The sequence below is a fragment of the Diabrotica virgifera genome, chromosome 8 (genome assembly GCF_917563875.1).
Source record: "Diabrotica virgifera virgifera chromosome 8, PGI_DIABVI_V3a".
NCBI lineage: Eukaryota > Metazoa > Arthropoda > Insecta > Coleoptera > Chrysomelidae > Diabrotica > Diabrotica virgifera.
This window is the reverse complement of record NC_065450.1, coordinates 104,036,460-104,049,881: the sequence shown is the minus strand read 5'-3', so window position 1 is coordinate 104,049,881 and position 13,422 is coordinate 104,036,460. Positions and strand designations below refer to the sequence as shown.

The 13,422-nt window shown below is 32.4% G+C and overlaps 1 protein-coding gene across 1 annotated transcript in view; it reads right to left on the bottom strand.

The window, feature by feature from the left end:
- Positions 1-2,085: 2,085 nt before the first annotated feature.
- The window catches only part of LOC126889666 (titin homolog), a 39,504-nt gene continuing 28,167 nt past the window's right edge, over positions 2,086-13,422 (bottom strand). Inside the window, exon 3 of the mRNA XM_050658179.1 lies at positions 2,086-10,537. Within this exon, the coding sequence (XP_050514136.1) occupies positions 6,322-10,537 (4,216 nt within the window). The 3' untranslated portion in view covers positions 2,086-6,321. The remainder of the gene's footprint in view (positions 10,538-13,422) is intronic.

Sequence of the window (13,422 nt, the reverse complement as noted above, 5' to 3'; positions counted from 1 at the left end):
GAAATCTAGTTTCCTTTGGAAAATATTAAATACAAGTATGCATTTTTAATCCTGTATTACAAAATAAGACCAAATTAGCAATAGAATAGCGAAAACCGCATGTTGATACCTTTTTTATATCCCGAGATATCTTAAGAAACGTGTAAATTTTAAACATAACTGTTGCTGTCACCGGTAAACGATGTTAAGGAAAACAAAGTGGAAATATATAGAAGCAAGTAGTGTGCTATGGAAAAACAAAGAAACATTTTCCAAATATCAACGTATATAATAAATTAAAACAACAACACAAACAACGCAATAAAATATAACAAAAAGATAAAAACAACTACTTAAAGTGACGACCTAAGTGTTTAAATTGTTGCCTATCATTTTCGATACAAGCATTTATTCTTTCAAGAGTAGATTTAATAGCAGTCTCAATTTCTGCCCTCGAAATGCTTTGAATGGTGTTTTGTATTCTCCGGATCATGGTTTCTCGAGTAGTAGGCCTAGTTGCAAAAACAAGGTCTTTAATCCGTCCCCATAAAAAAAGAGTAAAACAGTTAAATCTGGTGATCTGGCTGGCCAAAAAATAGGCTTCCATGTCCTATCCATCTACCGACTATATTGATTTTCTAGTAAATAAAGTCAAAAACCAATATAAGTTTTTTTATTTAGCTATTGGGTCTATTGAATAAAAAGAAGTATTTGCTTTTACTTACACGAATTTAAGTATTTACTTAATAGTAATTGAATAAAGTCATTTCTTTAATGCTTTATTCCATTACTATTAAGTAAATACTTAAATACGAGGAAGTAAAAGAAAATACTTATTTTTATTCAATAGACCCAATGTCTCGGCAACTAATGGCCATTGGCATGGTAGCTACGGTGAATTTTTGCAGTTGGGTACCTAGTGTCATATGTAGTGTGTGTGTTGAGTGTCTTGTTACTTTGCAAATTCATTGTCATATCTAAAAAATATCTAACTACCCTGGAGAAATGCTCCGGACAGCCATCGTGCTGAAACAACATGGACATACGAACGGCTAGCGGTACATCTTCCAGAAGAGGTAATTCATTCCTTAAAAAAATTAGTTAGCTTTCACCAGTAATAGCATTATCGAAAATAAACGTTTCAATTATCTGACCATCTAATATACCACACCATACATTTATCGACCACCGGCCTTGATGTGGAACTTATTCCATCCTACATGGATTATTCTGTGACCATGCGCATTATGACGGTTTACCCTACCATCACTTCTAAATGTAGTTTCATCTGACCACAAAATAAGCGACAGCAACTGAAGATCCTTAGGTACCATACCTAGCAACCAGTTGCAATAATCCAACCTTCTATCGTAATCACTTTCATTCAAACTGTGATGCAGTATTATATTATATGGATGAAATCTAAAAGAAGTATGACATAGTGTAATAGATAAGTACGACTATCTTTACCTTTAATGATTTTACCTTCTGTCAAAATACGTTGAACGGTTGTTCTGCATATTCCTAAGTTTCTAGCTATTACTCTAATACTTAAATGGGGATTAAATTGCACATATGCTAAAACATTTATGGCATTTTCCTCCGAGCGACCTCTGCCACGTCTTCTATAAACAGAAAGATTTACATTTCTCTTCGTTCTTAAACGGTGAATGAGCCCACGAAAAACTACTCTACTACTGGGGTGATGTCTTTGGGGATATTGTATTGCATTTATATTCTAGCCGCAACTCTGTATTAATTTGAACCAATGAACCAATTTTTGTTTTACTGATTTGACACATGATTGTTGCTTTTTGAAGTAAATAGTTCTTATCGTTATAATTTTTTCCATAGCACACTATTTGTTTCCACTTTGATTTCCTTAACTTCGGTGTTGTTTTTATTTTTTTGTTATATTTTATAGTGTTGTTCGTCTTATTATTGTTTTAATTCATTATATAGGTTGACATCTGAAAAACGTTTCTTTGTTTTTTCCATAGCACACTACTTGCTTCTATATATCTCCACTTTAATTTACTTAACATCGTATATCGGTGACAGCAACAGTTATGTTTAAAATTTACACGTTTCTTAAGATATCTCGGGACATAAAAAAGGTATCGGCATGGGGTTTTCGCAATTATGTTGCTAATTTGGTCTAATTTTGTTATGCAGTGTTAAAAATGCCTAGGTACTTGTATTTAATATTTTCCAAAGAAAACTAGAAGTCTGAAAAAAATTAAATAGCGCCTCCTAGCTGGCATACTATATTAGGCTGTTTCGAAATTATAACTCTTACATGGACGAAAAAGAGCTGTTTTCAACAAGACCGAGTTTGCAAAAATCGATTTAGCAGAACCGGACTTACAGCCATTTTTTCATAACAAGGTTTCCACTCACCCTCACCTTATTTGCAAAGGTAGACTTAAACTTGTGAAATCAAATATGCGCAGAATTTTATGAAGTATACGATCATCGGATTTCCAGTGCCCGTTCATTAGGCAAATTTTGTAAAATTTTGATGTTTTAATTTTTGATATTCAATTATACCCTCTAGCGGTGGACCTACAATTATTATGAAAATAATTTCCCCGCTTTTCCCGATGCAACTTTTGTTATAATTTTTTTTCCCAAAGCTGTAGTATAAACGGTTCCTGAGATATGGCCGAGAGCCATTCTTATTGGGACACCCGGTACATTTTAGTCCGCCAAATTTTAGTTTGAATTTTAAATAATTCACATAATTTTTCCTGAAGGAATTATATTTAAAACTGTTTTGATGGCAAATATATTAGCAATAATTTTTAAATATGGTAGAGTTACATTTGTATTTAATTTCTACAATTTTGTAACTGAAATAATTATATTCGCAGTATTTGTAATAAAAATCCTATAAGACAAAACTGTAACAATCGCTCTATTGACATACTAAAAATATTTGACAAAAGATTAAATTTAAAACACATCTAGAGATAAAATCTTGGAATTGAATCATCGAAAGGGACAGTACATCTTAAGAAAGAAGGGAGGTGCAAGTTTCTGTATTTCATAACAAGCCACTCTGATCTGAATGCACATCATGCTGTTGTTTCTTTGAAAATACTATTATTTCGTCTGAAGTATTAATATATAATAATAATAATATACTCAGAATTCAATACACTTCAAGACAGAAGTTACCACTGTCTGCATCTTTGTATAAGTCACACATACTTATTGCATAGAAAACGACCAGGATACATAATAAAACGCTGGTTTCTTCAAGATCGTTGAATATTCCTTTATTCCTCCTAGTATAAATGCTTCCGACGTTTTCCATATTGTCCGTAGTGTATGATTCTCAAAATAGTACTTGATCGTCGCAGTATTTGTACAAACTTCTGTGTCCATTACACTGATTTCAGTAGAATTCTTCTCGGGTAATTTGTGCACCTCAGTTTATTTTAATAACTCAAAATCTAGCAGAGATCCAAGATTAAAATGAAGCAAATATTTTATGTTCTTACGTTTTATGTTTTTAGAACTTATTATATTTTTACAAAAACCTGTTTGTCCTTCCTTTGGACTTTGACTCTGGGCTTATTTAGACCTTCTATAATTGTGTATTCAAACTCAGAGTATACAGGGAGGTTATGCAAAACGTTTTACTTAATTGTAGATGCGTTGATTTTTATCTGAAATTTTCTATTTAAAATCTTAACTACCAGCAGCTCTAACAATGCCTCTAAGTAACTTTATTTTTGACTTATTTTGTAAGTTTAGAATTTTTTTCCATCAGTACTTTCTTTGTACATTTATATTATGTTTTCAAAAGCTTTGGGACTGTTATTATTATTTAAATCCGTACAAGATCCTTATTGTGATGATTATTTTATTACAGCTAAGAGTCCCTTAAGAATCCCAAGGAAAAAGAAAAAGAGGTCGCCCAGCACAAACTTGAAGAAGATCCATCATGGACGAGATAAGAGGTCAAGGAAAGTCTTGGAATGAGGTGAAGACCTTAACGCAAAATAGAACCCGATGGCGCGTTTTCACTGAAGCTCTATGCTCCACTTAGGAATTCAAGAACATATATATATATATATATATATATATATATATATATATATATATATATATATATATATATATATATAAGAAGATAATAATTGATAAATCTGCGGGACTGAAGTTTGAGTTTTTTCAGTGTTGTCGGATTGAATTGGTGAAGATTCGATATTATTCGTTGTCGACGTCGTTATTTTGAGTACATGTTGACCAGAAGAGGTAAAAATTCCAACAGGCTACAAGGTGAATTGATCTTCTTAAAACCGTTAACTTTTCATGGGTTTTTCTTACTTCCATTACTCACTCTAGAGATATCTCGCAGTCCAAGTTAGACCGTTAAAACCGTACAAAAACTTCATAATGTTTGTATCGAGCTTGTTTCGTTAAATTATCACTTTATTAAGACTATTTATGAATGAACAAATAGGAACATATTTAAAGGATATAGCAGTTATTCTTTTAGGTTTTGATAATGCTATGGAGCCTCAATTGCGTGAATCCTTAATAGAAAACGTTGAACTAACGTTTTGTGTACTTCCTTCTTGGCTATCGACACTATTTTTATAATGTGCAGATTTAATGATGTCATTATTTTGTTCTTCTGGTGTTCATTTGTTGTAGGGAGTAGTTGAAACGACTAAATCATTTGAAGCTTTCTGCTTTCTGTAATACATTTTTATTGTACATTTCTTACTGAGAGTAAGAGCTCTGAGATGCTACGTGTTTTCGATACTGCAATATGTACTTGAAAGCTGAACATATGTACTTGAAATCAAGAACACATACCTAAATAAACTACAATTTGTTTCTGTAACACCTCATTTGAAATTAAACATTCAGAAGGAGGATGCTTAGAATAGCATGGACACAGAAGAAAACAAACCCGGAAGTATTGCGAAAAATGGGCAAAGAATACTAAATGATAAACACAATAAAAGTAAGAAAGTTACAATATCTGGGACATGTAATAAGGGGACAGCGATACGAAATGCTAAGACTGATAATAAGGAAAGATAAGAGGAGGAAGGAGCACGGAAGAAGGAGAGTGTCATGGTTGAAAAATTTAAGGGACTGGTTTAAATTCACTTCCATAGAAATATTCAGAACAGCGGTAATAGAGTAAAGATAGTGATGTTGATAACCAACCTCAGATTGGGAGATGGCATTTAAAGAAGAAGAAGCTGTTGTATAACTCCTCATGTCCTCATCTGTAGTTGTGCTACAAGTACCCTATTATGTTCTCTGCGTTAAGTAGGTAACTATTATAGGTTGAAGGTTTATAATTCTTTAGATCACTATCAACGTCTGTTTTAAGATGATCGTTGGATGAGTAATCACGAAAGGAAGGGTAATTTCCTGTATTATTGAACAAAGAGTGTAAATTTTAATGCACGTTTTTATATCACAGAATTTTTAAATATACATATTTATTAAAAGTAAGCTAGTTCTAAATCAATTACTCTTTAAGGGGATGGGTACGAACTTTCGGCTTCAATGCTATTTAAATGGGATCCATTTTTTCCTGAGAAAACTAATAAGTATTTTTGAAAAATTTAAACGCAGAATGAAAGATTACGTTATTGCCGAGGGCCGAAAGTCCCCGAAAACTTCGAATAATGTTTATTTTAATAAGTTACAGGGGTGAAAAACTAAGAGAAAATGTAGTGTGATTTTTAATTTCAAATATCTCACTCAAAAGAAACTTTTTATTCATTCGAAGGGACTTGCGGCCCTCGGTAATAAAATAATATTTCATTCTGCGTTTAAATTTTTCAAAAATACTTATTAGTTTTCTCAGGATTCGAAAAAAATGATTACATTTAAAATACATTAAAAATTTTGACAGGCGTCAAAATTTTGCATTTTGTTCCTTTCCCCTTAAGGTAATCTGTGTGTCAATTCGGAATAAATTCGGTAAAGAATTAAATTGAAAAGGAATCAATATCGAGGAATAGGTCAATTTATAAGAATGAGTAAATACAACTCTATACATGAAATGCTATTTTTTGTATTCTTGAATAAATTGGGCATATTTGAATGCATATCAACAACCAAAAAAAGTTAGTTAAAAAGAAAGCAAGAGTACTATTTCATACAGTAATCCAACATATTGATACAATTTAAAAGGAGTCAAAGCCATGAAATCTAATCATCAAAATTAACTCCTCAGCTCATCTTAAGAAAGGAACTATAATTTTTTGGAAATAATAAATTCACACAAATAACGTGGATTTTAGTATTGGTCAATGTCAGTTACAATTTTGTCTGGGAATAAATAAGTAACATAGTACATTTTTACAGTTTCCTGACGGCTATGATTCTACACCTTCTCCTAAACCTTGCAGGAGTATTTAAATTGGTAAAAGGCACATTTTTAACATTTTCGCTGTCAACAGCTTCGTTATTTTTATTACTATTTACATCAGTACTAACATCCTTATTTTGATGTTCTTTTTCTTGTATCTGAGGGGATAAAACAACTTTATCAGTCTTCGGGACTGAAGTTGGAGTTTTTTCAGCCTGATCCGATTGAAGTGCTGAAAGTTCCGCACCTTTTGGTGTCGACGTCGTCATCTTTGGTAAATGTTGATCGGGAGAGGTAAAATCGGCAACATTACTACAAGGTGAATTGATTTTCTCTAAAACGTTCGTGAATGTTAACGGTTCTTTTTTCTGTGATTCATTACTCACTCTAGACACATCGCAATCTAAGTTAGATACGCTAAAACCGTCCAAAAACTTCATAATACTTTTATCGAGCGTTTTACCTTCACCAAGGTTACTAAAACTAAATTCTTCGAGGTGAAGAATCGGAATATCGGTATCTTCCGGCATGTGAGTATTCATCACAACTTTTTTCGGCAATTGTTTTGTTAAGTTACCACTTTTATTAAGGATATTTGTGAACGTACAAACAGGTACGTCCTTGACGGGTATAGGAGTTATTCGTTTTCGAGGTGTAGGTGATTCTGTGGAACATGTGGACGAATTGCATGGATTTTTAATAGTAGAACACGATGAACTAATATTTTGTTTACTTTCTGGTTGATTACCGTCACTAAATTTATGCTGTGCAGATTTAATGATGTTGATGTTGTGTTCGTCAGGTGCTATTTGATTGCCGTAAGTAGGTGGGACGTCTAAATCACTTAAAGCCTTCAGCTGTCGTATAACTTTGGCCTCCTCTGTATTTGTGCTGCAAATATTACTATTATCTTCTCTGCATTTAGTAAGTAATAGATTGTTCTCATTTCGCTTGAGTTTTTCCGTTTTTGATTCACATATTTCTTTAGTGGCTGCTGTGTTTTCTTCATTATATTTTACAGCCATTTCTTTCTTAATGCTTTTCTTTGGAGTACACGCGTCTTTTTCTGACGTGGCTGTATCTTTCAGTACTTGATCAGGTTCAGAACTACGTTCTCTACTTCTTCGAGGTCTCCGTGCTGGTTGTTTCACTGGTTTAACATCTTTTGATGTTCCAAAGAATTCCTGATTAGCATCAGACTTAGTTATTTTGTTTTTAGGACTGGTCTCATCGTTTTGCTTGTCACCTATAGAATCTACTGGTTTTTTCTTTTTTGGGGGGTTGATATCTACACTTTCGTCAATTTGTTTCCTTTTGTTATGAATGCCATTGTCATTTTTAGTTTGTACACTATTTTCGTTGACGTTAACACATGAAACTGTTGTACTTGTTGTCAAATTTTTATTGTTTATTTCTTCTGATGCATATCTTTCAAGTAAAAGGTTTTTTCTAGATAAAGATTTTGGTTTTACACATTCCGTGCTCACACAAATTTCTTCTGTTGTTAGCCCTCTTCTTTTTTCTTGCTTTGAAGTAATTTTATCATAGTTTAACACTATGGTATCAACACTTTCATTAGTCTGTACATATAAAACTTCCTGTATTGGTTTGTCGTCACTGACACAATTATTAATCTTCTTCTTACTCGGTGACACCATTATATCACTCACAACGGTAACCTTTTCGGGAGTTTCAGAGTTTGTGTTGTCCAAAGTTGGAGATGACTTCTTCGATTCTTCTGATATATATGCTTCTGGTATTTTCAGTACTGTTACTGTATCTGTGTGACTTTCAGAATAGTTGTTGGTCGCCTTAGCATTAGCACCAACATATTTTGCTTTCGTATCACTGATTCTAACAGAATTATTCTCGGGTAATTTGTGCACTTCAGTTTCTTTTAATAAACCAGAATACAGCATAGAATCAACTTTAGAACTATGAGACTGGAACAATTTTTTATGTTCTTCTGTGTTTTCAAAAGTTCTTACTATTATATTTGTAGGCGACTCTGGTTTAGTATTTACGCTGAGCTTTGTTGGACTTTCTTCCGACTGTGACTTCTTCAGATCTTCTAAAATTGTATATTCAAAGTCAGAGAGTATAGGAGGAGGTTCTGCAAAATGTTTTTTATTAATAATTGTAGATGCGTTGATTTCATCTGACATTTTTGATCTTATAGCCTTCTTTTCAGTCGAACTAACACCAGTTTTACCAATATCTGTATATAGTTTATTCTTGACTGGTTTTGGGGACCTGGAATTAGTTTTAATTCCATCGGCACTTTCATCGGGCGTCGTAGATGTATCAGCCTCATGTCTATTTGATCTTGTTGATTCTCTTCGTTTGCGCGTTTTATTCTTTTTTTCTAAATCAGCGTTAACATTTTTACTACATATTGCATATCGTGGTGATGTTGGAGATTTAGGATTGTTTAGATCCCTTTCATTGTTCGGCGTTTCAGATAAATCGTTCTCACATCTTTTATTTTGCTTTGTATCACTACCATGTCTACTATTTGATCTCGTTGATTGTCTCCTCTGACTTATATTTTTCATTTTATCTAAAGCAGTATTAGCATTTTCACTAGATTTATCAACTGTTCCTGTTGTTGAACGTTCGGAATTCTTTAAATCATTTTCATTCTGTGTTGTAGGCTTATCATTCTCATCTTTGCTATCGGATTTTGTTGATTTTCTTCTGTGACTAACCTTTTTTGTTCTATCTGATGTATCAACATTTTCATTAAACTTTTTATCTCTTCTTGCTGTTAAAGGAGTAGAGTTTTTTAAATCACTTCCATTTTGAATTACACACTTATCTTCCTCATTTCTCCTACCTGCTATCGTCAACTTTTTATCAAGATTTACTTTCTTCTCTTTATCAGAAGCAATGGAAAAATTTTCGGTAGATTTTTCTTGTTCTAGTGCTGACTGTTTAGAATTCTTTAGCTCGCCCTCAAAAGTGTATTCAAAGTCAGATATTAGTGGAGGAGGTTCCTCATAATATTTGTCAGCAAACATTTTTGATTTATATTGTTTATTTTTATTAACTTCATCACCGCCATCAATAAGTTTTTTGGTATCGTATTTCTTTTTTATTTCCTGGAATTTCTCATCATCCTTATCATAAGAATCTAATTCATTACTCTGTTTCTTTGTTAAAAGAAAAATGTCTGATTTTGCAGCCTCTGACTGTTCTCGTTTGCTCCTCCTAATAGTTTTATTATCATTATCGGAACTTCGTTTTCTCTTTGGACCAATATCATAAGACGCGAGCTTTTTCTCCTTCTTCCTTGTTGCTCCTTCAAAGCTTTCTTTAATCTCCAACTTTGCACATTTCATGCTCTTCTTGGGTTTTGTGTGATTGACATTATCAGCTTCAACTAACATTCTAAAATTTCGAAAATCATCGTCCTCCTTGAAGATATCATTCGATTCATCACCAAATATATTATTTAATAGTACCTTTTGTTTTTTTATACAATTTTCTTCAGTAGAAGTTCTATTTTTTTGATATTCTTGTACATTCTTCTCTGGTGACTCATCAACAGAACTCTCTCCAAATATATCTTCTACTTTTAATTTGGCTTGTTTTCCAGACTTGTCCCTTTTCTTCTTATCTATTTTATTTAGACTGAGTATTTCTGCCGTTTTTTCCTGAAGAATTTCACTAATTAAATCAGTTTTTGTCTTGGTAGCACAACTGGGTTCAACAACTTTTTCAATAGCTTCAACATGATAGTTACATTCTAGAGTAGTAGTGACATTTTTATTCCGAATTTCATTTTGTATACCATCTAAAATATTACCTACCTCTTTTGCAAAAAAATTGTTAGCCCCATTATTCCTATTATTTATTGTTATTTTCAGGTCAGTGTTGCATTCATCCATTTTACATTCCTTTTGGTTATTTTCGTCAACTTCTTCACTACTATATTTTTCTCCTTCTTCACTAAGAAGAATATCCAAGTTCTCTCCCAACAGAGCACTATAACAACGCTGGCGTTTATCTTTTACCGTTCTTCCATCATTGGGCAGTTTCTTACCTGTACGAGATTTATCTTTTTTGTAATCGTCCAGATCGTCCTGAGTTTTGTACCTATCCAATGAACTTCGCTTTTTTTCTAGAAATCGTGGTAGTCGATGTCGGGATCTGTCTGTACCATATATACCATGGGCTTTGCCATCTTTGCGATAGTCATACCGCCTAAAAACATAGGATATTTTAGTATATTCATTTCGGTGTTTAGAGTTGAGAAGAAAACTCAATAACACCAACTGAAGAAAATCCTAATTAAAATGAAAAATCCCGAATGGAAAACAGCTATCAAACATCCATAAAAGAAGAAAGACAAGAAAAAAGGTGACAGAAGAAAGAGCTCTAACTATAGAGGTTTAAGTGTAATAAGTCTCTAGACTTAACGGCAAGTTTATAAAAGAAAGAATAGAGAACCAGGTTACGGATAAAGAGGAGCAAAGTAGTTTCTGTGTAGGAAGATCTTGTACTGGCAACCTGTTTTACCTCAAATAATTTTTGGAAAAATGAACAGCTGGAAACTTAGAAACACATAATATGATATTCGTAAATCCAAAGAAAGGCTGTGATAGCTGCCCTCAGTAAATTCTAGCCTACAATGAAAAGAATAAATTCGTTATTTCGTAAACCGGCGACTTTAAGCAAAAATCCCGAAACAGGTTGATTGTTATGTTAAATTATGATATCTTAAATATCATACTAGTGACGTCATCCCTATTGGCGTGATCACTGATCACGTAATCGATGATTTTTTAGATGAGAATTAGGGGTCGTGTATTAGCTCAGTTGAAAGGTTATTCAATTCTCTATTTATGTATTACATTATTAGTAATATAAGCATTGACATAAGTATTTTAACAGGATGGCCAAAAAAATGTTCTTATTTAAATTAATTGACAAAAAAAGAAAAATGTATGTAATTTATTTAATTCATAATACATTTTACTGCTGATAGAAATAAAAAAAATGTTAATTTCACAAATAAACATTACTTTTCGCTTAAATTAAATGTCCAAATTTCCAAGAGGCAGCTGGCTTGAACATTGAATTTAATCGAAATCACGCTATCACGTGACCCCTACTCTCACTAAAAAAATCATCGATTGCGTCATCACGCCCAGATATCATAATTTAAAAATAAAAATCGTCCTGTTTCTGGATTTTCCTTAATGTCGCCGGTTTAAGAATTAACGAATGTATTCCTTTCATTTACACCATCCTGTATAATCAGTAAAAAACTAAGAAACAGGGTCATGGATTTCAGAAAAATTAGTGGAAGAAGTTCATGCATAAATCTCAAGAACACACAGCCAATATATCAATAATGAACATTTACGCTCCAAATACATTCTGATGATATAGGAGACTTCAATGCTAAGGTTGGAAAAGAGAAGATTAATAGGGAAGTTGCAGACAAAGAAATAATAATAGAACAAGACTATGCAACTTAGTTTCTGTAACAAGCACACACACATTGCCAGTACAAAATTCCGACTTAAAAAACATGAAGACAAAACATAAAACATAACATGAAACAGATGAAAAACTAAATGAATACATAAGAAAAAAACAGGAAGTGGCAAAACGATATAAAAAAAAAGTCAGAATGGATTATTGTATTAAAGAGCAGGTGAAAGTCTTGAAAGAAAGTAAAAAAAACAATGTAATAGCAATGAAATAATAGTATTATATCTAAAATCAGTAAACAAAACTGGGGAAAGCATTTCTCTTACTCATAAAAAGAACAAACAAAGCAGGAATATTTGGGAAGTAAAGATAAAGGATGAAAGACACAAAGAAGAAAACGCTGCCACATATAAGGAACTTATTAAAACAATAAAAAGGTTGAAATCAAGAAAAGCAGCAGGACCGGATGAAATCAACATTGAATTAATAAAAAATTGAAGAAAAGAACTAATGCACCGGATTCACAAACTAATAAAAATATATGGAACTCGGAAAATATGCCTATGGCATGAAGAAAATATAATTATAACAATTATATAAAACAGAAAGACCCAAAGTACACTAGTAACTAGGTATAGAGGAATCATGCTACTAAACAACGCATACAAAATATTGACAAGGATCTTGAAAAAAAATATATAAATACACTGAAGATGTACTAGGGTAGGTAATACCAACATAAAAATAGCTTCATAAAAGGAATATCGACTATAATAGACGCCATTAATACCAACATAAAAATACCTTCATAAAAGGAATATCGACCTACTAATACAACTGATTTAAAAGTGCTACGAACATAACAAATTTACACCTACTATTTATAGACTTCCAGAAAGCCTTTAAAAATCTGTAAATCGACATAAATTCTACTTTAAATGCAAAACATGAATATACCAGCAATACTGATTAAATCCCGAAAATGAATCGACAACTGTGTACCAGAAGCTATAGTAGACACGGGAAATACAGAAACTATCAATATAGTAGTAATAATACAACAAGTTCTCTCTGCTACACTTTTTAGCACAACACTGGACAGAGTGATTAAAAAAACTGGAATCAACAAGATTATTATACAAAGCTCTATACAAATTATAAGATATGCTAATAGTCTAAGAGCTAGAGCCGAAAAATCATCGCCATAAGTAATATGGAGTTTGGCATATGAAATGTGTCTATTGTATATTGATAATTATGACCCCTTTCAGGCTAACACCTCAGTGGATACAGGAAGTAGCAATAAGGGATGAAAGGGGAAAGTTAGTGCAGTCATTAAAGGTTTTCACCTCCTATTTTGTTAAACCTCCATCGATTTGCATGAAAATTGGTGACTAGTTAGAGCATACCTCATGAAACAAAATTGATTTGCACTTTTACCCTGAGGGTGGATACCACCCCTTCTCGGGGGTGAAAACTATTTTATTAAAAATAATCCCACAAATCTATAGAAGGACAAATTTTAAGTAAATTTTGTTATATCATGTTATTAAAATAAATCAATACTTTTTGAGTTATTAAAGATCAAAGATTTGAATTTTTCGTGAAAAAATGCATGGTGTAAAGCAGTTTTTCATAAATAACTCAAA